The sequence below is a fragment of the Hemiscyllium ocellatum genome, chromosome 2 (genome assembly GCF_020745735.1).
Source record: "Hemiscyllium ocellatum isolate sHemOce1 chromosome 2, sHemOce1.pat.X.cur, whole genome shotgun sequence".
Lineage (NCBI taxonomy): Eukaryota > Metazoa > Chordata > Chondrichthyes > Orectolobiformes > Hemiscylliidae > Hemiscyllium > Hemiscyllium ocellatum.
This window is the reverse complement of record NC_083402.1, coordinates 22302885-22330788: the sequence shown is the minus strand read 5'-3', so window position 1 is coordinate 22330788 and position 27904 is coordinate 22302885. Positions and strand designations below refer to the sequence as shown.

Genomic DNA, 27904 nt, shown 5'->3' with positions numbered 1-27904 from the left:
CAACTGGGTACAACCATGTCCAGATAACCAGCTAGAAGTGAAACTGAGGAATAAATAATGGCAGAGATTCAGCAATTCTCCTGTTCTTCAAAATTGTCCCATGGAAGTTTTTTTAATGCCCACTAGAATTGATGGCTTATCGAATTCCGTTCGCCAGCTGAGGTGGGGGCATGGGAATTAGGCAGATGAATTGGTGAGAGCTGACCATGGAAAGTCGAGGGCACAGCCTTAGGCCTGCTGGATACTGAGGTAGACCTGAATTGGTGCTCTGGGATACTGTCTCTGCAGCATTAAAACAGAGAGGCTTTTCAACGTTAGAACATTCCTGATGAAAGACTTCTGCCTGAAATGTTGATTTTCCTGCTCCTTGGATGATGTCTGGCTTGGTGTGCTTTTCCAACGCCAGACTCTCGACTTAGAACATAGAATAGTACAGCACAAGAATAGGCCCTTCAGCCCACCAGGTCTGTGCCAACCTTAATATCATTCTAAACAAATTCCACCTGCCTGCACATGGTCTGTGTCCCTCTGTTCCCAGATCAGTGGTGCTGGAAGAGCACAGCAGTTCAGGCACTATGCCTGAACTGCTGTGCTCTTCCAGCACCACTGATCCAGAATCTGGTTTCCAGCATCTGCAGTCATTGTTTTTACCTCCCTCTGTTCCCTGCCTGTTCATGTGTCTGACAGCAAAGCTTCTGAAATGTTGCTATTGTATCTGCTTTTATTCCCTCTCTTGGCATTGTGTTCCAGGCACGTCTGTGTAAAAAGGTACTTGTCTTGCTCATTTCTTTAAACATTCTGCCTTGAACCTATGTCTTTCGTGTTTGATGCTATGTCTCGGAATAACTCCCTTTTCAAAGGCATTATTGTTTTTACTTGAAGCAGGCTTTTTTAAAATTTAGGCCATTTGTGTCTCTTAAAAATAGGGGCAGCTCCAACACCCACCCATCTACACTTCCGTCAAAGTCATTTACATATATCACAAACAGCAGATCTGTGAGGAGCACCACTAGTCACAGACTTGCAGCCTGAAAGATACTCTTTCACCACTATCCTTTGCCTTCTATGGGTAAGCCAATTCTAAATAAATGTGGGAAAGTCCCATGAATCCTGTGCATTTTAATCTTCTGGACCAGCCTACCATGAGGGACCTTGTTGAAATCCTTCCTAAAATCCATGCAGACAACATTCACTGCTCCACCTACATTGATTACCTTTGTGACCTCCCCAAAAAAATTCAATCAAGTTAGTACACATGACCTGTCCTGCACAAAGCCATGCTGACTGTCCCTAATTAGGCCATGCTTTTTCCGAATGTGCATAAATCCTATCCCTAAGAATTCTATGCAATAGCTTTCCAACCACCAATGTGAGACTCATCTGTCTTTAGTTTCCTGGATTATCTCTATTTCCCTTCTTGAATAGGGGAACAACATTAGCTATCGGTGATGAAGATACAAAGATCTTGGTCAAGGCCCCAGCATTCTCCTCCCCTGCCTCTCAAATAACCTGGGGCAGATACCATTGGGCCCTGAGGACTTATCCACCTTAATGCTCTTCAAGACTCCCAACACCACTTCTTTCTTGATCTCAAAGTACTGTAGCATATTAGAACGCTCCACACAAATCTCACTATCCTCCATTTCCTTCTCCTGAGTGAATATCGACTCAAAATACTCTTTTAAGATTTCAACCAAATCCTCTGCCTCCAAGCATAAGTTCTTTATCCTTGAGTGATCCCATCTTCTCCCTAGTTATCCTCCTTTGTTTAATGTATGTATAGAATGCCTTGGGATTCTTTTTAATCCTACTTGCCAAGGTCATTTCATAACCCCTTCTTGCTCTCCAAATTCCCTGCTTGAGTTCTTTCCTGCTTTCATTTTATTCCTGATGGGCCCAGTCGATTTTAGCTGCTTAAACCTTGCAATATGCTTCTTTTCTCCTTCTGGCTAAATTCATAATGTCCCACATTATCCAACGGTCCCTTACTTTGCCACCCCTGTCCTTCCTCCTTATTGGAACATGCTGAACTCTCATCAACAGGTCTTTAAGCAATTCCCAAATGTTAAATGGGGACTTGCCTGATAACGGCTCCTCACCTCATGGCGAGTGGGTCGACCTCTCCCAGAATGCTCCTCAGTGAAGTCTCTCTACTGTCCTTCCTCCTGCTTATCACTGGGAGGGGGGGGGGGGGGGGGGAATGGCATGTGAGTGTTTTTCCTCACTCCGCTGATCAGTCATGGTGAGTGAGCCGACTTCTCCCAGAAGTTTTTTAATTTGAAAAATATGCTTTATTCATAAAAGAATCTATTTTTATATATATATACATTGTCACAAATATGGTTTGGTTCTGTACAGTTGTACATAAAGTAAATAAACAAATGATTGGACTTTGACTCTATCCAAAAATACAAAAGACCTCTCTTATACATACAATATTAATATTTCCATATATTTGAGGCACTAGGAGGGTCTGATAACTGAATGGACCCCCATTTACCTTCAGCCGGAAGACCCCAGATGGTGGTCTTTCCCCACTACACCTTAGCAGCAGCTGCCCCAAGTTTTAGTTTGATCCTCAGCACATCGTCCTGGACCTTGGAATGTGCCAATCTGCAAGACTCAGTCGAGGACAACTCCTGGAAGATGAACAAAGTTCGGGAAGAACAAAGACCATCTTTCACGAAGCTGATGGTCCTCCAGGTGTAATCAATTATTTGTGTCGGTGTGCGACCCAGGAAACAGACCATAGAGCATGCAGTCCCAGAGCTGCAGAGCTGCTCAGGATGAATCTTAATGAAAAACACTGCATCTTCCCTCAGCCTTTCTTTGCAAATGCACATTCTAGAAGGTAATGTGTGCCAGCTGCAACCAGCACCACCCCCCTCCCCCCCCCAACCCCGGTTTCAAGGGGCAGAGTGCGGTGGCATAGATTGACATGGTGTTCATGAAGGACCTCACAGGTAGTGCCCTTCTCACCACCATCCAAACGATGGCCTGGTGCTTGTTTCTGGTGATGAAGCATTCTGCCAAATGAATTTGACAGTCTGCTCATGGAAACACACAACAGAATTCACCCTCTTCTTTTCCCTGAGTGTCTCAAGGACACCACGAGCTAATCAGTTCCGGATGGACTTGTGGTCAAAGGTGGTTTTCTATGCAAATTTCTCCACAAAGGACAGACGATATGGAAGAGTCCAACTACTTGGAACATTGCATGGCAGCGAGGCCAGTCCCATCCTTTGCAACACGTGGGGACAGGTAGAACTTCAGTACAGAGTGACAGTTAATATTTGTATATCGAGAGTCTACACACAACTTGATGCAGCCACACACAAAGATGGCCATCAGAATGCAAGCAACATTGGATATGTTCTTTTTCCCCCTTTATCCAGAGTTTGTACTTGGAGTCCCTGCAGACCCAGTCTATCTTAGACTTCCAGATGAAATAGAAGATGGTTCAGGTGACTGAAACTGCACCATTTTGGAGAGAGTCCTCACACCTGATGACCATGTTTGACCGAACAATGGAGTGGGAGCAATGCTCCCAAAAGACCAATTTCTGCTTCCTTTTTGGTAATGCAGTCCACCCACGGGTTTGTGCACGCTCCTCGGCGAAGTCTCTCTGCCATCTTCTATTGAACGCTCTGCCGTCTTCTATCGGACAAAATAATCTGACTTTATCCAACCACTCTTCATACCTAAAACCTTCCAGACCAGGCAGCATAAAGTAAACCTCTGCACCCTCTCCAAAGCATCCACGTCCTTCTGGTAGAATCAAACCAGAATTGTACACTGTATTCCAAATGTGTTCAACTTAATTTTCATACAACTCTATCATAACTTGCAAAGATTTATCTTCGCTTCCCTGGCTGATGAAGGTAAGTATGCTGTATGCCTTCTTCTCTGCCTTGTTGACCACCTTATCCACCTGTGATGCCACTTTGTAGACCTGTATGCCCAGATCCCTCTGTATGTCGATGCTCCTAAAGAGTCTGCCATTTATTGTATCATTCACACCTGAATTTGATCTTCCAAAATGCATCAGATTTGTCCATGATGGCTATACCCAGAGCAATTAATTCCGTTCCATTCCTCTGCCGTATCCACAAGGCCCAGACTTTTATGTCTGTTTTTATTTGATTTAGCATGGAACACACTTCAGTCTGGAGGGTCTGCATTGGATGCAGTAGAGGAAGGTTGCAGTCGATGTGAGATCGACCAGTGTCGAGGTACTGTGGGTTACGGAGGAAACCCGGATGAGCATGGGGAGACAACATTAGATGCCATGATTATGAATGGGTAGGTCATATTCCTGACTATTATTGCATACTAGGGAAATATATCTACTTAACAAAGCTGCTTTTCAAATCAAATGTGCAGTGATCTTTTTATCACGCCAGCCTCTATGTACAATGTCCTACGATGTGAGAAAGCTAACATGTGACCTCTAATTTCTTGGAGATCTCCTGAAGATCTTAGTGGGTTGGTTGATATGCTGTAGTCCTGGTCTGTGATTCAAGGCCACAATAGTACTTTGGGCCATCATCTTCTACTTGCAGAACAAGTGACTACATTGTATATACGCTTAGCAGGACTATGCTATCTACTGTCTACATGGGAGGCTCAAACAAGGCTTCTCTGTTGGGCCAATAATGGGCACTTTTTGTTTCATCGTTATGTATTCACAGAATATGAGCATCATTGACAAGTCATTGCCAATCTCTGCTTGTTTTTGAACGTTGTTGTGAATCACTACCCAGTGACAATGAAGGTATGGTGATAGAATTCGAAATCCAGATGTCACATGATCTGGGAACTTGTGTGTGCCTGGTTCCTTTATCTGTCAGGCTTAAGAGGTTTTAAGATCAAGGTTTGGAAGATTCTGTCAAAGGAACTTTGCTGAGATTCTTCAGTGATTCTTGTAGCTGGTACACACTGAAGTTACAGTACACCAGTGATGAAGGGAGTGAATGTTTAAGATGGAAAATGGGGTGCCAATCAAATTACCTGTTCTGTCTACCTGCTCGAGTGTTATTGGAGCTACACTCATCCAGGCAAAGGGGGGTAATTCCACCATATTCCAGACTATTACCTTACAGACAGTTGACAGGCTTTGGGGAGTCTATACGCTGTCTTTTATCTGTTCTAGTAGTTACAGTATTGAGTGTTTGGCTTCTCCAGTTCAGTTTCTGATTAGGTGACTTTTCTCTTTTCAAAAAAAAACTATTTGAATGTGATATGACACTGTCACAGCCTGAGGTGCTACATGAACTTGAACCTTCTAGTCTCGAGATAGGGACACTGCCACAGCCACAGGACCCTTTAGAATAGTGTGACAGTTTCTCTTTTGTTTTGAAATGCTATGAACAAATAAACCAAAATTAATGCCCTTAAAGGGGCACTGTAACTGAAGAAAGTTATAAATGGTATTTACTGATTCAAAACAAAATGAGAGTTTTGGAGTCTGCACATGCATTCCAGTCCCCGTGGTGCCCATCAGACAGAAAAAGTCTTGAGTGTAACACTGGGCTCTGTGGGCTACCTTTTCAAGACATGGACATACCTGAGAAAGAGAGTTGGGCAGTTAGCCCTCTGTTTAGGTGATTTGTTCACTAGGTTTCACATTGCGGGCTGATTTTGAATTATTCTTTCGTAACTTTGATCACAACGTACAGTACTTGAGATCAAAGCCAGTGCGAGAATGTAGGAGAGTGAAAATCATGCATGTTCTCAACAACTGATATTGATCACTGCCCATTATTTTAAAACTTCTTCAGTGATACAATGGAGGCTGGAGGAGTTGGGCAGCTTCAAAGAATTAAAAGTGCGATTCGTGTTGCTCGAGCAGTGATGGAACAGACCAGTCATTCACTGTTGGTGGGAGAATCAGGTAAATCTCAGTCCTTGTTGTTTGAGGGGAAAAAAATCGTAGCTGTTTATTCCAGATACCTTTCTTGACCTTGCAAATTTCATTGATAATTTGAGAAACATGCACAGTAAGGTCCACAAAAGAAAGTTGCTGGCTATTTTGAGACACTCGAGGATAAATATTAGATCGGAAAAACTAACTGGTGGGTGATACAGACTGTGCACTTCATATAGATTTAATTTTTTTCTGTACATTTGGGTTTTAGTTTTTGAATTCGGAACCTTTTTGTATTTTCAGTGTATCTGAGGTTAATTAACTTTCATTTCTATCATTGTGATTCCTTCTGAAACAGTTTTTGAGGCCCACCCGTAGAATTTATGGGATTATATCAACCAAAGAAGATAAACAAGCTCCAGTTTAGAAATTCAGGAATGTGATTTTACTTTCAGCTTGTGAGAAATACCCATAGATGAGATTTTGTTTTTTCAGTTTTGCTTTTGCTTAATTCTATGGAGTCCTTGGTTGAAAATGTCTCAGTAAACTAGTGTCCCTGTGTAACTTTACCTCAGAGTCAGTGGTAGTCCTGGACCCAAATTGTAGGGATAAAGAATTCTAAACTACCAACGTTGTTTGTGTGTAGAGGTGTTTCCTAACTTCACCCCCGAAAGCCCCAGTTCCAATTTTGAGCCCCCTCATCCTGGAACTCCCAACTAGTACAACTACATTTTCTCTCCTATCTACCCCATCCATTCTCCTTTATATCACAAACTTCAAACAGATCACTTTGTGAATTTCTACATTTCAGGGAAATCTCATTTGTGTAATTTATCAGTGTAGAATTTGGAGTCCAGCCATCATTCGGTTAAATAGTTGTGCTGTCCCTCCTCTGAAGCCAATTAACCTCCCTAAGGAATACTGCTTCTGCATCTCCTTATCTGACCAGGGCTTTGTAGAGCATAACTTCCTCCACTTTATATTAAGTGTCTAAAAGGCAGTGAATTAGAAGATTATAACAATAGTAATATAGAATGTATTTAGCTTTTATTGTTTCATGCACTTGGATAGCTAAACGGTTCATGATAAAAAACAATATTTTTTTCAACAGCTTCAGAATTTGCTCAGAATATGGGTTTCCCAAGTGAAGATTTAACAACAAACAAATCTCTGTCCATGCATGCAGACTGGCTGAACCAAAGATGCCAACCTAATTTCTGGAAAGTGAGTCTGACTTCAAATGAAGGGCAAATATTTTAGATGCTTATAAGGTATGAAAGGAGAAGTTTACGATGTCATCTAATTCTATGGAAAGACATTTTGATTTTTACAGAATGTTGTACCAAATGCAGAAACTTCCTGTGGGCCATACAAACCAATGAACAGGCCACTGTCCAAACAGAACAGAATACCAGCACAGCTTGGCAATGTTCATAACCATGACACCATTGGTAAGTCTTTTATTTTGATAAGTTTTATATATATATTGGAATGTTTTGGAGATATTTAAGATGAAAGTACTTTGTGCAACTCTCAGGAGTTGAGGATTCATGGTTGATCTTAGTTGATTGTTGATTTTTGAAATTAGGAATGGTTGTGATTGACAAGACTGGAAGTATAGCTGCTGGGACGTCTACTAATGGCCTATCACATAAAATCCCAGGGTATGTATTTTTATATTTTAACCTTGTAAAAATGTCTCTCTCCCTTGCATAATAGATTTTTGTGTCTATCATTTTCGGCAATCTGGCCCTTTGTTTAACAATTTTGTAAATCTAAAACAATATCCTGGATGAGCTTCATCCTATCAATCTTTAGAGTTGACTATTATAAAACAGTATACTGCACAGGATTCAAAAAAAGAAGTTCCAGTAATATACAGCTGGTCAGGCAGCATCTGTTGAGAGCTCAGAGTTAAAATGTTGAGTCAGTGACCCTTTATCTCTCTTGCTATCTCACCTCTTGAGTACATCCTGCCCTTTCCTGGGATAGAGAAGTACAGCACGGAAACAGATCCTTTGTCCAACTCGTCCATGCCAACCAGATATCCTAACTTAATTGAGACCCAATTGCCAGCATTTGTCCCTTGAAACCCTTCCTATTCATATATCCATCCAGATGTCTTTTAAATATTGCAATTGTACTAGCCTCTACCACTTCGTCTGGCAGCTCATTTCATACACATACCACCCTCTGCGGGAGAAAGTTGCCCTTTAGGTCTCTTTTATATCTTGCCCCTCTCACCATAAACCTATGCCCTCTAGTTCTGTACTCCCCCACCCCAGGGAAAAGACTTTGTCTATTTATCCTATCCATGGCCCACACAATTTTATAAACCTCTGTAAAGTCACCCCTCAGTCTCTGACACTCCAGGGAAATCAGCCGCAGCCTATTCAGCCTCTTCCAAAAGCTCCAGTCCTCCAACCCTGGCAACATCCTTGTAAATATTCACAACATCCTTCTGATAGGAAATATCAATATTCCAAAATTGGCATAACTAATGTCCTGTACAGCCGCAACATGACTTCCCAACTCCAATACTCAATGCTCTGACCAATAAAGCAAAGCATACTAAAAGCCTTTTTCACTATCCTTTCTACCTGTGAATCTACTTTCAAGGAGCTATAAACCTGCACTCCAAGGTTTTGTTCAGCAACACTCCCCAGGACCTTACCACTTAAGTGTAAAAGTCCTGCTCTAATTTGTTTTTACAAAATGCAGCACTTTGCATTCATCTTAAAAAAAACCCATCTGCCACTCCTCATCTCATTGGCCCATCTGATCAAAAACCCTCCGTACTCTGAAGTAACCTTCTTCGATGTCCACTTCACCACTAATTTTGGTGTCATCTGCAAACTTACTAACTATACCTCCTATGTTCACATCCAAATCATTTATATAAATGATGAAAAGCTGTGGACCCAGCACTAATCCTATTGGCACTCCACTGGTCACAGGGCTCCAGTCTGAAAAGCAACCCTCCACCACCACCCTCTGTCTTCTACCTTCGAGCCATTTCTGTATCCAAATGGCTAGTTTGGCCTGTATTTCATGAGATCTAACCTTGCTAACCAGTTTCCCATGAGGAACCTTGTTAAGTGCCTTACTGAAGTCCATACAGATCACGTCTACTGCACTGCTCTCATCAATCCTCATTGTTACTTCTTCAAAACACTCAATATAGTGCGTGAGAGATGATTTTCCATGCACAATGCCATATTTACTATCCCCAATCAGTCCTTGCCTTTCCAAACACATGTACATCCTGTCCCTCAGGATTCCCTCCAACAACTTGCCCAGCACTGATGTCAGGCTTGCCGGTCAATAAATCATTGGGTTTTCCTTACCACCTTTCTTAAATAGTGGCACCACGTTAGCCAATCTCCATTCCTCTGGGACCTCACCTATGACTATCGATGATCCAAATATCTCAGCAAGGGGCCCAGCAATTACTTCCCTAGCTTCCCACAGAGTTCCAGGGTACACCTGATCAGCTCCTGGGGATTTATCTACTTTTATGCATTTCAAGGCATCCAACTGTAATATGGACATTTTTCAGGATGTCATCATCTATTTCCCCACATTCCATAATTTTCCATATCCTTCTCCTCAGTAAACACTGATGCAAAAAACTCATTTAGTACCCTCCCCGTCTCATGTGGCTCCACACTTAGACTGCCTTGCTGATCTTTGAGGGGCCCTATTCTCTCCCTAGTTTCTCCTTTTTTCCTTGATGCATTTAAAAAAATCCCTTTGGATTCTCCTTAACCCTATTTGCTAAAGTTATCTCGTGTCCTCGTTTTGCCCTCCTGATTCTCCTCTGAAGTATACTCCTACTGCCTTTATACTCTTCTAAGGATTCACGCGATCTATCCTGTCATATGCTTCCTTCTTTTTCTTCACCAAACCTTCGATTTCTTTCATCATCCAGCATTCCCTATACCTACCAGCCTTTCCTTTCATCCTAACAGGAATATACTATCTCTGGATTCTCTTTATCTCATTTCTGAAGGCTTCCCATTTTCCAGCCGCCCCTTTACCTGCAAACATTTGCCCTCAATCAGCTTTTGAAAGTTCTTGTCTAATACTGTCAAATTTAGCCTTCCTCCAATTTAGAACTTCATCTTTTAGATCTGGTCTATCCTTTTCCATCACTATTTTAAAATTAATAGAATTAGTTCTCCCAAAGTGCTCCCCCACTGACACCTCAGTCACCTGCTCTGCCTTATTTCCCAGGAGTAGGTCAGGTTTTGCACTTTCTCTGGTAGGTGCATCCACATACTGAATCAGAAAATTATTTTGTACACCAATAACACTTCCTATCCATCTAAAGCCTTAATGCTATGGCAGTCCCAGTCTATGTTTGGAAAGTTAAATTTCCCCTACCATAACCACCCTATTATTCCTACAGATAACTGAAATCTCCTTACAGATTTGTTTCTTCATTTCCCTCTGACTATTAGGGTGTCTACAGGACAATCCTACTAAGGTGATCATCCCTTTCTTATTTCTCAGTTCTAACCAAATACCTTCCCTGGATGTATTTCCAGGAATATCCTCCCTTAGTACAGCAGTAATGCTATTCCTTATCAAAAATGCCACTTTCCCTCCAGTCTTGCCCCCCTGTTTGCCCTCTTGCAATGAAGTAAATGCAGTTTAATTTATCAGTTGAACCTTGTTCTCTGCTTTGTTCCTGCCTGCCCTGACTGTTTGACTCGCTCCTTTTCCCAACTGTACCAGTCTCAGATTGATTTCTTTCCTCACTATCTCGCTGCTCCCCCCACCTCCACTTCCATCTTACGAGATTAAATTCACCCAAGCAGCTGTAGCAAATCTCCCTGCCAGTATATTAGTTCCTTCCAAATCAGGTACAATTCCTCCTTCTTGTACTGGTCACTTCTACCCCAGAAGAGATTCCAATCATCCAAAAATGTGAATCCTTCTCCCCTATACCAGCTCCTCAGCCATGCATTCATCTGCTCTATCCTCCTACTTCTACTCTCACTAGCTCATAGCACCAGGAGTAATCCAGATATTACTACCCTCGAGGATCTCCTTTTTAAATTCCTGCCTAACTTCTGAAATTCTCCCTTCGGCATCTCATCCTTTTCCCTTCCTATGTCGTTAATTCCAACGTGTACAATGATCTCGCTGGGCCCTCTCCCCCTTTTGAGAACATTCTGCACCCTCTCTGAGACATCCTTGATCCTGGCACCAGGGAGGCAATGCACCATTCTGATTTTTCACTGGTGGCTACAGAAACGTCCGTCTGTGCCTCTGACTAGAGAGCCCCCCCCATCATAATCGATTGCTTGGAACCCAATGTACCCCTTATTACATGAGAGTATGATACAAACCTGGTTTGCTTGAGTATTGCTGATCGATAAAATTTATAAAAATCATTTGTTTATGGGATGTGGGGTGTCACTAGCAAGGCTAATATTTATTGCCCATCCCTAACTGCCCAGAGGGCAGTCAAGAGTCAACCACATTGCTGTGGATCTGGAGCTACATGTAGGCCAGACTAGGTAAGGAAGGCTAATAACCTTCCGTAAAGGACAATAGTAAATCAGAAGGGGTTTGAGAGCAATCATTGTAGTTGCGTGGTCACCATAAGCCCAGCCCTTTCTCCTGCTGAATTCAAATTTCAACATAAAGAGGATTCTGGGTAATCCAAGATGGAGGACAGAAAAAATCTTTGGCTGTAACAGCTGCTCCTTTTTTGAGGTATTTTAGGTGCTGGAGGTGATTTCCTCAAATTCCAGGAGCAGCAATTGCTGTTTCATATGCTGTTGCATTGTTTTGGAAATTTGGAAAAAAATAGTCAAAACAACAGCAGTTTTAAAAGGGAGAAGAACAGACAAAGGAAGCACATGGTGAGGACATTGCAGGAGAGAGAGAGAAAACCTACACAGTTACTGCTTTTGCTGTTTTGAATTCATGTATCGCTGGACATTGGAGTGCGACTGGGAAAATTAACAAACAGTGAAATTCACAACCAATCTTGGAGGAACCTGTTTGTGCGAAGTTCACAGCACAGAATCAGATAAGTTAATCGTTGTTTTAAGTGTGCCCACAGAGAAGCTGCAGTAGTGATTAGAGTGGGTTGTTTCTTGATTATATGTTTTTGGAGATATATCTCTTGATTAAACTTAAAATATAAGCCATTACTATTAATTTCACCTGGGGCAGTGTTTTGTAGAGGAATAAGATGGTGTTATTTTCTGGGTCCGTAGATTGTGAAAGAGCAAAAATGGCCTTTAGTACAGTGATATGTACCTCTTGTCTGATGTGGGAGTTTAAAAAGAGTTTGAGGGTTACTGCGGATTATATCTGCCATAAATGCTGTAGGCTGTGAATCTTATCAGATCGAGTGGATTGGTTGGAGAGACAGTTACAAGCAATGAGGAATTTGCAGCAGCAACAGTATGTGATAGATGGCAGTTATAGGAAGGGGGGAAATGTCTCAGATACAGTCACATAGATGGGCTAACTCCAGGAAAGGTAAGAGAGGTAGGCACCAAGGACAGGAGTCTTTTGTGGATATACCCATTTCAAACAAGTACGCTGTTTTGGAAAATATAGGGGGTGGGGGGTGGATTCTCAGGGGCACGTAGCACAGACAGCCGGGTTTCTGGTACTGAGACTGACTCTAATGCAATGAGGAGTACGTTGGCTTCCAAGAAATCAATTGTGTTTGGGGATTCTCTATTCCGAGGTACAGACAGACGTTTCTGTGGCCAGCAGCGGAAATGCAGAATGGTGTGTTGCTTCCCTGGTGTCAGGATCAAGGACGTCTCAGAGAGGGTGCAGAATGTTCCATGGGGGAGAGTGGCCAGCAAGAGGTCATTGTCCACATTGGAACCAATGACATAGGAAGGGAAAAGATTGAGATTTTGAAGGGAGATTACAGAGAGTTAGGCAGGAATTTAAAAAGGAGGTCCCTGAGATTAGTAATATCTGAATTACTCCCAGTGCTATGAGCTAGTGAGGGCAGGAATAGGAGGATAGAGCAGATGAATGCATGGCTGAGGAGCTGGTATATGGGAGAAGGATTCACATTTTTGGATCATTGGAAAATCTTTTGGGGTAGAAGTGACCTGTACAAGAAGGACGGATTGCACCTAAATTGGAAGGGGCCGAATATACTGGCAGGGAGATTTGCTAGAGCTGCTCGGGAGGATTTAAACTAGTAAGGTGGGGGGATGGGACCCAGGGTGATAGTGAGGAAAGAGATCAATCTGCGACGGGTACAGCTGAGAACAGAAGCGAGTCAAAAAGTCAGGGCTGGCAGGGACAAGGTGGGACCAATAAATTAAACTGCATTTATTTCAATGGCGTAACAGGGAAGGCAGATGAACTCAGGGCATGGCTAGGAACATGGGACTGGGATATCATAGCAATTGCAGAAACGTGGCTCTGGGATGGGCAGGACTGGCAGCTTAATGTTCCAGGATACAAATGCTGCAGGAAGGATAGAAAGGGGGGCAAGAGCGGAGGGGGAGTGACATTTTTGATAAGGGATAGCATTACAGCTGTGCTGAGGGAGGATATTCCTGGAAATACATCCAGGGAAGTTATTTGGGTGGAACTGAGAAATAAGAAAGGGATGATCACCTTATTGGGATTGTTTCATAGACCCCCCAATAGTCAGAGGGAAATTGAGAAACAAACTTGTAAGGAGAACTCAGCTATCTGTAAGAATAATGGGGTTGTTATTGTAGGGGATTTTAACTTTCTAAACATAGACTGGGACTGCCATAGTGTTAAGGGTTTAGATGGAGAGGAATTTCTTAAGTGTGTACAAGACAATTTTCTGATTCAGTATGTGAATGTGCTTACTCGAGAAGGTGCAAAACCTGACCTATTCTTGGAAAATAAGGCAGGGCAGGTGACTGAGGTGTCAGTGGGGGAGCACTTTGGGGCCCACGACCATAATTCTATTAGATTTAAAATAGATTAGATTACTTACAGTGGAAGGAAACAGGCTCTTTAGCCCAACACGTCCATACCAACCCTCCGAAGTGCAACCCACCCGGACCCATTCCCCTAACACTACAGGCAATTTAACATGGCCAATTCACCTGACCTATACATTTTTGGACTGTGGGAGGAAACCAGAGCACCCAGAGGAAACTCACGCAGACACGGGGAGAATGTGCAAACTCCACACAGAGAGTTGCCTGAGGCGGGAATCGAACCCGAGTCTCTGGTGCTGTGAGGCAGCAGTGCTAACCACTGTGCCACCCTGACTACATCTCCTCCTGCCCTGTATCCTGCAATAATCCCATCCTGTTTTCCCAATTCCTCCATCTCTGTTTCACCTGCTCTGGAAAGGAGACATTCCACTCCCGGCATCCCAGATGTTCTATCCCAAACAATGTTTTTCTCCACCCCCCCACCCACCCCTACTGTGACCCAGATAGCCTTTCACCACACCTCGTCTATTCCCTGCTCCACAGCTCTAAGCCTCTCCCCCACCCCCACCCCTCCAAATATAGTCAGGAAATGGTCCCCCTTGTCCTCACTTTCCACCTCACCAGTCTCCACATCCAATGTATCATCCTCAAACACTCCCGCAGCTCCATTTAGACCCCACCACCCAGAACATCTTCCCCTCCCTAGCCATCTCTGCATCCAGCAAGGACCGCTCCTTGGTTTGTGCCATACTCCCCACCAACTCCTTCCAGCCCCCTCAGTACCTTGCCCTGTAACTGAAAAACAAGCAACACCTGCCCATACACCACCTCCTTCACCTCTATCCAGGGCCCCAAACAGTCCTTCCAGGTGAGACAGAGGTTCACCTGCATCTCCTCCAACCTAGTCTACAGCATCCAGTACTCCCAATGTGGTCTACTGTACATTAGTGAGACTGAACGTAAACTAGGTGATTGTTTCACTGAGCATCTTCACTAGGCCTGAAATGGCCAGCCTGATCTCTGTCACTGCCCAGTTCAATTCCCCCTCCCACTCTCCCTGCAACATGTCCATCCTCAGCCTCCTCCTTGCCCGCAGTGAATCAGACCATAATTTGGAGGAACAACATCTTAGCTTCTGCCTTGGTAGCCCACAGGACTTAATATTGAGTTCTCTAATTTCAAATATCCAGCCCCTGGCTCCCCTTCCAGCCTCACCTCCTCCCTTCCATTCCACCTACCTACCAGTTTCATCCCTCCCATCAACCAACCAGATTGTACCCACTACCTGTGTCCACCTATCACTACCTCACTATTCTGCTACTCTCTGAATCTCACCTCACCCCCCCTCTCTTTACCTGTAGTTCCCCCTAACCCCAAGTCTAGTCCCGAAACATTGACTTCTCCACCTCCTGGCCTGCTGTGTTCTTGCAGCCTCCTGTTTGTCTATTTTGGATTCTGCAGTTTTTTTTTGTCTCTCACCAAGTTTCTCAGACATCTCCTCCCCAATAATCCTGAACACCGGTGCCACGCAAGGCTGCATACTCTGCCTCTCACTATACTCCTGATACACTCATGGCTGTGGGACTAAATTCAGTTCAAACTCCATTTACAAAGTTGCTGATAATGCCACCATAGTGAGTCAGACCTCAAGCAATGACGAGACAGGGGACAGGAACATAGAACATAGAACGTAGAAAAATACAGCCCAGTACAGGCCCTTCGGCCCTCGATGTTGCACCGATCCAAGCCCACCTAACCTACACTAGCCCACTTTCCTCCATATGCCTATCCAATGCCCGTTTAAATGCCCATAAAGAGGGAGAGTCCACCACTGCTACTGGCAGGGCATTCCATGAACTCACGACTCGCTGAGTAAAGAATCTACCTCTAACATCCGTCCTATACCTACCACCCGTTAATTTAAAGTTATGCCTCCTCGTAATATCTGACTCCATACGTGGAAAAAGGTTCTCATTGTCAACCCTATCTAAACCCCTAATCATCTTGTAAAGGAAGGAGAAAGACAGCTTAGTGGTGTGGCGTAAAAACAACGATCTCTCCCCCAATGTCAGCAAAATGAAGGAGCTGGTCATCAATCTCAGGAAGTAGAGTGGAGGACATGTCCATGTCTCTATCAATGGTCCTGATGTGGAGGTGGCTGAGAGCTTCCTAGGAGTAAAGATCACTAACAACCTGTCGTGGTCCATCCATATTGATGCTACAGTTAAGAAAGCATATCAACACCTCTCTGTACTCAAAAGGCTAAGGAAATACAGCATGTCAATAGTGACCCTTTCCCCAGATGAAATATCCTGAACCCAAGCACCAGGCAAGCAACACAGCCTTCAGCACTCTTAACCTTTGTCACAGAGAAAAGAATCTTTTCTCCTGAGTATGTTATCCCCAATTACAAAGACAGGGTTTTTTTCTCCCCTCTCCTGAATGGTTGCCTGCACCATTGTGCTCTGATAAGTTTGTTCATCCTTCTCACTCTCATCCACACACACAGTAAGAATCTTAAACCTGTTCAACAAGGGCTGGTTCTCTTTCAGTCCTACCTCCTCATAGTCATTACCGCCCACCCCCATTCCTGACCACTGACCAAGTTCGAGATTGCTAGTCAAAGCTGCCTGGCTGCCTCCTGAAACACAGTGCCCAGGAACCCTTCCCTTCTCTGATTTTTGGCAGTGTCTGAAACTCAGGGTTCGCTAGTCAATGCTGAGCCTGTATTCTTCAAGCAACCAACCCTACCTACAGCTGTGGTCACTATGGCCCACTTTGGGCTGTGCCAGCTCCAATATCTTGCAGGTGGGGCACCTTGCCTGGCCGTGGAACTCTAATTCTAAACTTGATTTTTAAGAATTTCCCACTGGCCTTTTAGTTTGTTACCTGGACATACTTCCCCATTCCCCTTCAGTGTAAAGGTAATGTATTACAGACGATCAAATTAATAGATAACACCAACCAATGAACTTACAGTTCACCTGCGATGTCAGTTTTATGTTGGGCCCCCGATTCTGATCAATTTATCCTGTTAAGAAAAAAATCTTACAAGCTACAAGCTGAAACAAAGCCGGCAAAAAAAACTCATTCCCTCTGCACCGAATTCCCACACTGTTTCTAAATTCCCCAAACTTTGTACTCACCCAAGCTGTGTCTCATTCCAGGTGGGACCTGTCCTTTCTGACTGTGCACTAACTTTTACTTTTGATATCATTGATGTTCTTTGGAATACTGAAACGAACGCTAAAGAAGTCTCACTAAAATTGTGAACATTTCAGAGAACAACTCTGGGACACCCACACCAACCAACCCAACCGCTCCGTGGCTGAACACTTTAACTCCCCCTCCCACTCCGCCAAGGATATGCAGGTCCTTGGCCTTCTCCATCGCCAGACCATGGCAACACAACACCTGGAGGAAGAGCACCTCATCTTCCACGTAGGAACACTCCAACCACAAGGGATGAATGCAGATTTCTCCAGCTTTCTCATTTCCCCTCCTCCCACCTTATCTCAGTCCCAACCCTCAGACTCAGCACCACCTTCTAGGTCTGCAATCTTCTTCCCGACCTCTCTGCCCCCACCCCCTCTCTGGCCTATCACCCTCACCTTAACCTCCTTCCACCTATTGCATTCCCAACACCCCACCCCCAAGTTCCTCCTCCCTATTTTTATCTTAGCCTGCTTGGCACACCTTCCTCATTCCTGAAGAAGGGCTTATGCCCGAAATGTCGATTCTCCTGCTCCCTGGATGCTGCCTGACCTGCTGCGCTTTTCCAGCAACACATTTTTCAGCATTGTTCCTTATTAGCCTTGGCTAATATTCTGGGGACATGGTTTTGAATATGACAATGGTATATAGAGTCATAGAGATGTACAGCATGGAAACAGACCCTTCGGTCCAATCTGTCCATGCCGACCAGGTATCCCAACCCAATCTAGTCTCACCTGCCAGCACCCAGCTCATATCCCTCCAAACCCTTCCTATTCATGTACCCATCCAAATGCCTCTTAAATGTTGCAATTGTACCAGCCTCCACCAATTCCTCTGGCAGCTCATTCCATACCCATACCACCCTCTGCGTGAAAAAGTTGCCCCTTCGGTCTCTTTAATATCTTTCCCCTCTCACCCTGAACCTATGCCCTCTAGTTCTGGACTCCCTGACTCCAGGGAAAAGACTTTGCCTATTTACCCTAACCCATACCCTCATAATTTTGTAAACCTCTAGAAGGTCACCCCTCAGCCACCGACGCTCCAGGAAAAACAGCTCCAGCCTGTCCACCCTCTCCCCATAGCTCAAATCCTCCAACCCTGGCAACATCCTTGTAAATCTTTTCTGAATCCTTTCATGTTTCACAACACCTATCCGACAGGAAGGAGACCATAACTGCCTGCAATATTCCAACAGTGGCCTAACCAATGAACTGTACAGTGGCAACATGACCTCCCAACTCCTGTACTCAATACCAATGAAAGAAAGCATACCAAACGCCTTCTTCACTATCCTATTTACCTGCGACTCCACTTTCAAGGAGCTATGAACCTGCACTCCAAGGTCTCTTTGTTCAGCAACACTCCCAAGGACCTTGCCATTAAGTGTATAAGACCTGCTAAGATTTGCTTTCCCAAAATGCTGCAACTCGCATTTATCTGATTTAAACTCCATCTGCCACTTCTCAGCCCATTGGCCCATCTGGTCCAGATTCTGTTGTAATCTAAGGTAACCGTCTTCGCTGTCCACTACACCTCCAATTTTGGTGTCATCTGCAAACTTACTAATTGTACCTCTTATGCTCGCATCCAAATCATTTATGTAAATGACAAAATGTAGAGGGCCCAGCACCGATCCTTGTGGCACTACACTGGTCACAGACCTCCAGTCTGAAAAACAATCCTCCATCACCACCCTCTGTCATCTATCTTTGAGCCAGTTCTGTATTCAAATTGCTAGTTCTCTCTGTATTCCGTGAGATCTAACTTTGCTAATCAGTCTCCCATGGGGAACCTTGTCAAGTGCCTTACTGAAGTCCATATAGATCACATCTACTGCTCTGCCCTCATCAATCCTCTTTGTTACTTCTTCAAAAAACTCAATCAAGTTTGTGAGACATGATTTCCCACGCACAAAGCCATGTTGACTATCCCTAATCAGTCCTTGCCTTTCCAAATACATGTACATCCTGTCCCTCAGGATTCCCTCCAACAACTTGCCCATCACTGATGTCAGGCTCACTGGTCTAATTCCCTGGCTTGTCCTTAACACCCTTCTTAATCATTGGCACCACATTTGCTAACCTCTAGTCTTCCGGCACCTCACCTGTGACTATCGATGATACAAATATCTCAGCAAGAGGCCCAGCAATCACTTCCCTAGCTTCCTACAGAGTTCTCGGGTACACCTGATCAGGTCCGGGGGATTTATCCACCTTTACTTGTTTCAAGACATCCAGTCCTTCCTCCTTTGTAATATGGACATTTTGCAAGATGTCACCATCTATTTCCCTACGGTCTATATTTTCCATATCCTCTTGCACAGTAAATACTGATGCAAAATACTCATTTAATATCTCCCCCATTTTCTGCGGCTCCACACAAATGCCTCCTTGCTGATCTTTGAGGGGCCCTATTCTCTCCTTAGTTCCCCTTTTGTCCTTAATGTATTTGTAAATACCCTTTGGATTCTCCTTAATTCTGTTTGCCAAAGCTATCTTGTGTCCCCTTTTTGCCCTCCTGATTTCCCTCTTAAATATACCCCTACTTCCTTTATGCTCTAAGGATTCACTCGATCTATCCTGTATGTACCTTACATATGCTTCCTTCTTTATCTCAATTTCTTTAGTCATCCAGCACTCCATCTACTTACCAGCCTTTCCTTTCACCCTGACAGGAAGATACTGTCTCTGGACTCTCTATATCTCATTTCTGAAGGCTTCCCATTTTCCAGCTGTCCCTTTACCTGCAGAACATCTGCCCCTAATCAGCTTTTGAAAGTTCTTGCCTAATACCATCAAAATTGGCCTTTCTCCAATTTAGAACTTCCCCTCCCCCCACCTTATCTCAGTCCCAACCCTCAGACTCAGCACCGCCTTCTAGACCTGCAATCTTCTTCCCGACCTCTCCCCCCCACCCCCACTCCGGCCTATCACCCTCACTTTAACCTCCTTCCACCTATCGCATTTCCAACGCCCCTCCCCCAAGTCCATCCTCCCTACCATTTATCTTGGCCTGCTTGGCACACTTTCCTCATTCCTGAAGAAACATCGAATTTCCTGTTCCTTGGATGCTGCCTGACCTGCTGCGCTTTTCCAGCAACACATTTTTCTGATCTGATCTCCAGCATCTGCAGTTCTCATTTTCTCTTAATAAGGAAAAAGTGAGGTCTGCAGATGCTGGAAATCAGAGCTGAAAATGTGTTGCTGGAAAAGGGCAGCAGGTCAGGCAGCATCCAAGGAACAGGAGATTCGATGTTTCGGGCATAAGCCCTTCTTCAGGAATGAGGGCTTTCTTCTCCTAATAAGGAACAATGCCAAAGCGTAGTAGGCTGTGGGCCAAGTGCTGGAAAATTGGATTAGAATAATTAGGTAGTTGTTTTTGACTGGCATAGACACGATGGGCCGAAGGCCTTTTCATGTGCTGTCAACTTCTCTGACTCTAATAACCTGGTGTGTGGCTTACTAAATCAGTGACATTACCACTACACCCACCTTTCCCACATCGAAATTAATTCCGAGGGTTAATTCACGCATGTTTTTCTTCAAACTGCTAACCATAGTTGGACTTTTTATTTGTGTTCCTTCTAGCCGTGTGGGAGATTCACCAATAGTTGGGGCAGGTGCTTATGCCGATAGCACAGCCGGAGCTGCAGCTGCTACAGGGATTGGAGATATTATGATGCGGTTTCTCCCAAGGTACTTTATTCTTACCAGATCTGCTTGGGCTGTTTCTAAAGCTGGTGAGCTATAATGAGTTGACTGAAGCTGTGATATCTAGAATGAGTACTTGGTGCTCAAAAATATGCCTGGAAAATTCTCTCCTAGAACAGAATTCTTCTGGCAGGAGTACTTTTTTCAAAAAAGTGTTATGTTTCTGTCTTATCACCAATATTAAGAAGAAAATGTTGTTATATAACCATGTCATGGGTGAGTAACAGATATTTAATGTGTTTTCAGGTTTTTGAATTGTCATACTGTCCAGGTTGAAGAAATGGGTCTGGACGTTTCCCATTTCAGTCATGTTCCCAGATGAGGCATGGCTGATTGGTCTGTGCTTCACTACAGGGTGATGGCATCAGCAGTGCTCACACCAGGCTGCAATTGAGAAGCTAATCTAAATATAACCACCCCCAATCAGTTTTAAAAGAAAAGCCATCTATTTCATTAACGTCCTTTAGGGAAAGAAACCTGCAATCCATACCTGGTATGGTCTTCATATGACTCCAGACTCTCCACAATGTGACTGACTCAGAACTACTCTCTGGGACATTAGGGATGGACAGTAAATATTATCTTAACCATTGACATCCTCATCCCATCAGCCAATAAAGGAACAATAATTTCCCAGTAATCTGAGTGGAAGTCTCACACATGTCTTCTTGCCCAATCGAAATGGGCTCAATTTCACTATTTCTGATGGCAGTTTGACTTGTGTACGTTATTTAAGTGTACATTTTCAGTTTTGCACCTAATCAGTACAGATGTTATTTGATACAGATATTACCAATCCTATACTTTCAGCCTGGTTCCAATATCCTGTTACTGGGACACCATCCAGTCATTGGCCATAGGATCCTGAAAGCCGCAGAAAGAAACAGTTATAGTTTTAAAGCATAGAGAGAGGTCTTTTGACGCACCATGCTCATGACAGTCCTCAAACGCACATCTAATTCTGACCCACTTTCCAGCACTCGGCCTGTTGCCTTCATATGTTATGATGTTTTAAGTGTTTGTCAAAATAGTTTTTAAATACAGTAATGGTTCCTGCATCTACCACTCTTTTAGGCAGTGAGTAAAATTCTTCCATAAATCTTCTTTAAATATCTTGTCTCTCATACTAAATTTATTCATCTCTGTACCAAAGGGGGACGGTTCTTTCTATCTATGCCCCTCATGATTTTCTACACCTCAATTAATGACACCCCTTTTGTCTTCTCTGATCTAAGGAAACTAACCCCAATCTATGTAGTTTCTCTTCATAGCGGAAACACTCCAGCCGAGTCAGTATCCTGGTGAATCTCTCCTGTACGCTCTAGCAAACTTAAATCCATTCTATAATGTGACAACCAAAACAGCACAAAGTTAGGCGACGTCTATGATGCTAGAGTCTTTTACAGATCCATCGCAACCTCTCTGTTCTTGTATTTAATACTCCAGTAAAGGAAAATCTCCAATATCCCTTCTTAACCACCATATCCACCAGTGTTGTTGCTTGCAAGAATCTGTGGACGTTCTCGCCAAGGTCCTTTTGATCTTCTTTATTTCCGAGGATCACTTTTACTTCCTTCAGCTGTGGAACGTGGGCATCACTGGCTACCTGGCTCGCATGTATCACCCACCCCTTGTTGCCCCTAAGAAGATGGTGGTGAGCTGTCTTCTTCATACAGAGGCTCATTCCATACACGCATGGAAAAACTTGCCCCTTAGGTCCCTTTTATATCTTTCCCTTCTCACCTTAAACCTATGCCATGTAGATTTGGTCACCCTATCCTCGGAATAAGACCTTGACTATTCACCCTATCCATGGTCCTCATGATTTTATAAAACTCTATAATGTTGTGATTCCGTTTGCTGAGCTGGGAATTTGTGTTGCCGATGTTTCGTCCCCTGTCTAGGTGACATTCTCAGTGTTTGGGACCCTCCTGTGAAGCGCTTCTGTGATGTTTCCTCCGGCATTTATAGTGATTTGTATCTGCCGTTTCCGATTGTCGGTTCCAGCTGTCCACTGCAGTGGCCGGTATATTGGCTCCAAGTCGATGTGCTAATTGATTGAATCTGTGGATGAATGCCATGCCTCCAGGAATTCCCTGGCTGTTCTCTGTTTGGCTTGTCCTATAATAGTAGTGTTGTCCCAGTCGAACTCATGTTGCTTGTCGGCTGAGTGTGTGGCTATTAAGGATAGCTGGTCATGTCGTTTCGTGGCTAGTTGGTGTTCATGGATGCGGATCATTAGCTGTCTTCCTGTTTGTCCTATGTAGTGTTTTGTGCAGTCCTTGCATGGGATTTTGTACACTACATTGGAAGCTGATTCACTAGAGACGAAGAAAAGGACAACCAACTCTCATTCCTAGACGTGATGGTACAGAGAACACTGAATGGAGAATTCACCACAAAGGTATGCAGGAAAGCCACATACCCAGACCGAGTCCTGAACTACGAAAGCGACCACCCCAACACACACAAAAGAAGTTGCATCAAGATACTATTCCAAAGGGCCACAACACACTGCAGTACACCAGAACTGCAAAAAGAGGAAGAAGAACACCTGTACAATGTATTTGCCAAAAACAGATACCTAAGGGAAAGACAACGGAACGAGGACATGCCGCAACCCAAAGGACTAGCCACACTACCATACATCAAGAGCATTTCCGAACTGACAGCCAGACTACTGCGACCATTAGGACTCATAACAGCACACAAACCAACAGCCACTCTCAGACAACAACTCACCAGGATGAAGGACCCGATACCCAGCATGAGCAAAACCAATGTAGTGTACAAAGTCCCATGCAAGGACTGCACAAAACACTACATAGGACAAACAGGAAGACAGCTAATGATCCGCATCCATGAATACCAATTAGCCACGAAACGACACGACCAGCTATCCTTAGTAGCCACACACTCAGATGACAAGCAACATGAGTTCGACTGGGACAACACTACTGTTATAGGTCAAGCCAAACAGAGAACAGCCAGGGAATTCCTAGAGGCATGGCATTCATCCACAGATTCAATCAATAAGCACATCGACCTGGACCCAATATACCGGCCACTGCAGCGGACAGCTGGAACTGACAACCGGAAGCGGCAGATACAAATCACTATAAATGGTGGAGGAAAGATCACAGAAGCGCTTCACAGGAGGCTTCCAAGCACTGAGGATGTCACCTAGGCAGGGGACGAAACGTCTGCAACACAAATTCCCAGCTCAGCGAACAGAACCACAACAATGAGCATCCGAGCTGCAAATCTTCTCACAAACTTTGAAAACTCTATAATGTCACCCCTCAGCCTCTGGCGCTCCAGGGAAAACAGCCCCAGCCTGTTCAGCCTCTCCCTATAGCTCAAATCCACCATCCCTGGCAACATCTTTGTAAATCTTTTCTGAACTCTTTCAGGTTTCACAGCATCTTTCGTATAGCAGGGAGACCATACAGTATTCCAATAGTAGTCTAACCAATGTCCTATACAGGCTCAACATGGTCTCCCAACTCCTATACTCAATGCACTGACCAAAAAACGAAAGTGTACCACACCTTCTTCACTACTCTGTGTTGTAGAGTTGAAGGTGTGTACTGTACCTTTCAAGAGAGAGTGAAAGCTGAAAAGCTGGCAAGCCTGTCATGTGGCTGACTGCAGACACAGAGTGTGCTGGATAATTTGAAGTTGTAGCATTTTGAGCTGTAAATCAGATAGAGTTGTTTTCACGACAGTTTGACTTTAACCAATCAGTTTAAATTATGTCCCAAGATATAAAAAACCCAATCGAATTTTACTGTTTTGACAACATCAAACCAATGAGACAATCCGATGTTTTTGAATATAAAAAGTAGGCATTTTGAGCAGTTAACCAAGAAAGGGCACCTTATGCCATCGAATGACTGCTATTCAAAAACATTCTCTCTGAAAGGTATCATTTTCAAATGATATATCTTTGCAGCCAAAGACAAAAGATGATCCAGGGGAAATCTAAAGACACATCAAGCCAACACCTGGTTTTGAAAATTGATTTGCTGTAAATTTACTAGGGGCTTTATCGGATTGGTATGTTGTTGTAGAGTGGGAGGTAGATAAATTGTTGAGGCAAAGGAGGCTTACAGTGTAAATAGTTGTTGTTTAATGTTCTCTTTTGGAGTTAAGGAATAAATAGTTAATTTTTTTCTTTAAATAGTGGAATTTGGGAGCTTTCTGTCATTCATACTGTTACAAATTACAAGGCGAGGTGAGTTTTTCTGTGGGTCTAGTTTAAACCAGCAGAAGGGTTTACCCCGTGTCATAACATCTGTCTCCCTGTGACTTCGCTTTCAAGGAATCCTGGATCAGTGATGCCCTGAAGCTCTTGTCATTGTTTTTACCTTCAAGGAATCCTGCTGAGTTGATCCCACCTTGTGTGGAAATAGAGGTCTTTTTCAAAATTGCTATTCATTCTGGGATGTGGGTTTCTGGGGTGCGTGTATGTGGGCAGAGTGTGCCCAGTGCCCACGGGGTTTGTCTGAGATGTTCATTCCTGCTGTCCAAGACAGAGGTCCTTTTGGAGCAAGTGAAGAGCTGGAGTCGTCAGGGAGCCCCTCTTATTTCTATGTTGCGAATTGTTGATGTCTGCTTTGTTCTGCACATGGCAGCAACTGAGGTCATCAAGCAATAATCTCCTGAAATAGGCAACTGACTGCAATCTAGCAAGAACCTTGACTCGATAGTGAGAACTTACTTCCCTACATTGAGAAAGCCTTGCTGGATTTCTCATGTGGTTCTACTAGATTTATCGTCCATGGCACTCAGGAGCCTGTAAAATTCAGCGCTTTGTCTCTGACACTGTCGTCTGCAGGCTTTTTCTCCCCAGAGCTTCCCATGGTCTGTCATTCCGACTTCAGGTTTTCGATCTTGGGTTTTCTTTGAATAATTCCGACCCAATGTCACTGTCTGACCGATACTATTGAATATCAATGGGAAGAGAGAAATCACTGTCCACTTTTGATGAAATAACTTGCTCACACCTGGGCTCTGAGAAAATGTTGACTGTGGGCAAAACTTTAATTAGTGTATTTGGAACAGTATCCCAACATGATTTCACATATTTCAGAAGCTCTGAATTTGGATTCTGGGTTTATAAAGGCAAATGTAATTGAAATGTTTCCTTTAATTCATACAAGGGATGTGGAAATTGCTGGCTAGTCCGGCATTTTTCCTTGTCCCTAAGTGGCCTGGAACTGAGTGGCTTGCTTAGTTGTTTAAAGTGGTATTTAAGAGTTAGCCACATTGCTGTGAATCTGGAATTGCACATGAACCCTACTTATTTATTTTTGTTTTTTTTCCCCCTAAAGTACATTAGTGAACCAGATGAGGTTTTTTACGATTTTAGATAATGATTATGTGATCACCTTTAGGCTAGCTTTTAATTCCATATTTTTACTGAATACAGATTTCACCATCTGCCATTGTGGGCTTCAAACCCATGTCTGCAGAACATTTGAGTCTGGGGTTCTGGTTTACTAGTCTAGTGACATGACCACTATGTTACTGATGGTATATAACAATGGCAAAGTATTTCCAACCCAGGAACTGGCCATTTATCTCAATAGGAAATTGCCAGAATTTAGTTTTCTTTGCATCCATTTTGTTTGAACATAATCTTAATTCTTTTCTCTCTTGTGCTTATCTAGCTTCCTCCCCAAAAACATCTGTGCTCTCTTTAACTTAATTATTCCTTATGGTAGCATGTTCCATATTATAACCACTTGTAAGAAAGTGAAGAGGTTTCTGCTGAATTGCCTTTTTTGGATTTATTATTGGCCATCTTGTACTTACGGCCTTCACCTTCCATCTTCTCCACAAACAGAAACATTTTTCTCTAAGGCACAATGTGAAGGCACAAGAAAGGTGCAGAAACTATTCTTGAGAGTGATTCCAGGAATAAAGAGTAGCTGTTATGAAGGTAGTTTGGAGAAATTGGGACTGTTTTCCTTGGAGACGTAAACATTGAGAGGAGATTTGACAGACCGGAGGCTGGAAGAAGACAGCGAGCCAGGCAGCATCAGGAGGTGGAGAAGCCAAAGTTTCGGGTGTAACCCTTCTTCAGAACTGAACTTCATGACTTCTCCACCTCCTGAAGCTGCCTGGCTTGTTGTGTTCTTCCAGCCTCCTGCCTGTCTACTTTGGATTCCAGCATCTGCAGTTTTGTTTTTGTCGCAAAAGGAGATTTGACAAAGGCAGTCAAAATTACGAGTGGTCTCGACAGTATGGGTAGGGAAAAACATTTTGAAAATCAGGGGATCCAGAGGGCACAGTTTTAAGCTAAATGGCAAAAAAAAAACAATAGCCAGGCAGCAAGTGGCTTAGATCTGGAAAGTGCCAGGTGAAAATGTGGTGAGAACATTTTGAGCGGAGACATTTAAGAAGGAGTTGTATTATTATCTGAAAAGGAAGAATGTGTAGGGTGACAGGGACGGAGACTGGAGAACAGAACTGGATGAGTTACTCTGACAGAGAACCTTCTCCACACAATGGGCCAAATTGCCTCCTTCGGTGTTGTACTGAGTCATCGAGTCACAGCATGGAAACAGACTCTTCAGTCCAACTCGTCCATGCTGACCAGATATCTTAAATTAATTCAGTCCGATTTAGCACATGTCCCTCTAAACCCTTCCTATTCATGTTCCCATCTGGTTACCTTTTAAATGTTGTAATTTTACCAGCCTCAACCACTTACTCTGGCAGTTCATTCCATACACGCATCAACTTCGCTTGAAAAGGTTCCCCCTTAGGTCTCATTTATATCTTTCCCCTCTCACCCTAGACCTATGCTCTCTAGTTTTGGACTCCATTACCCTGAGAAAAAGACCTTGGTTTTTCACTCTATCCATGCCCCTCATTATTTTATAAACCTCGACAAGGTCACCCCTCAATCTCTGACACTCTGGGGAAAATAGCCCAAGTCTGTACTGAGGAATAGAGAATTCGACGTTTCGAGCATAAGCCCTTCATCAGGAATAAGAGAGAGAGAGCCAAGCAGGCTAAGATAAAAGGTAGGGAGGAGGGACTAGGGGGAGGGGCGATGGAGGTGGGATAGGTGGAAGGAGGTCAAGGTGAGGGTGATAGGCCGGAGTGGGGTGGGGGCGGAGAGGTCAGGAAGAGGATTGCAGGTTAGGAGGGCGGTGCTGAGTTGAGGGAACCGACTGAGA

At 43.8% G+C, this 27904-nt stretch overlaps 1 protein-coding gene across 1 annotated transcript in view; it reads left to right on the top strand.

The window, feature by feature from the left end:
- The window catches only part of LOC132821334 (N(4)-(Beta-N-acetylglucosaminyl)-L-asparaginase-like), a 38410-nt gene that overhangs the window by 1506 nt on the left and 9000 nt on the right, over positions 1-27904 (top strand). Inside the window, exons 2-8 of the mRNA XM_060833921.1 lie at positions 4149-4302; positions 5781-5893; positions 6978-7090; positions 7200-7317; positions 7455-7530; positions 20589-20696; positions 25089-25100. Of these exons, the coding sequence (XP_060689904.1) occupies positions 4149-4302; positions 5781-5893; positions 6978-7090; positions 7200-7317; positions 7455-7530; positions 20589-20696; positions 25089-25100 (694 nt within the window). The remainder of the gene's footprint in view (positions 1-4148; positions 4303-5780; positions 5894-6977; positions 7091-7199; positions 7318-7454; positions 7531-20588; positions 20697-25088; positions 25101-27904) is intronic.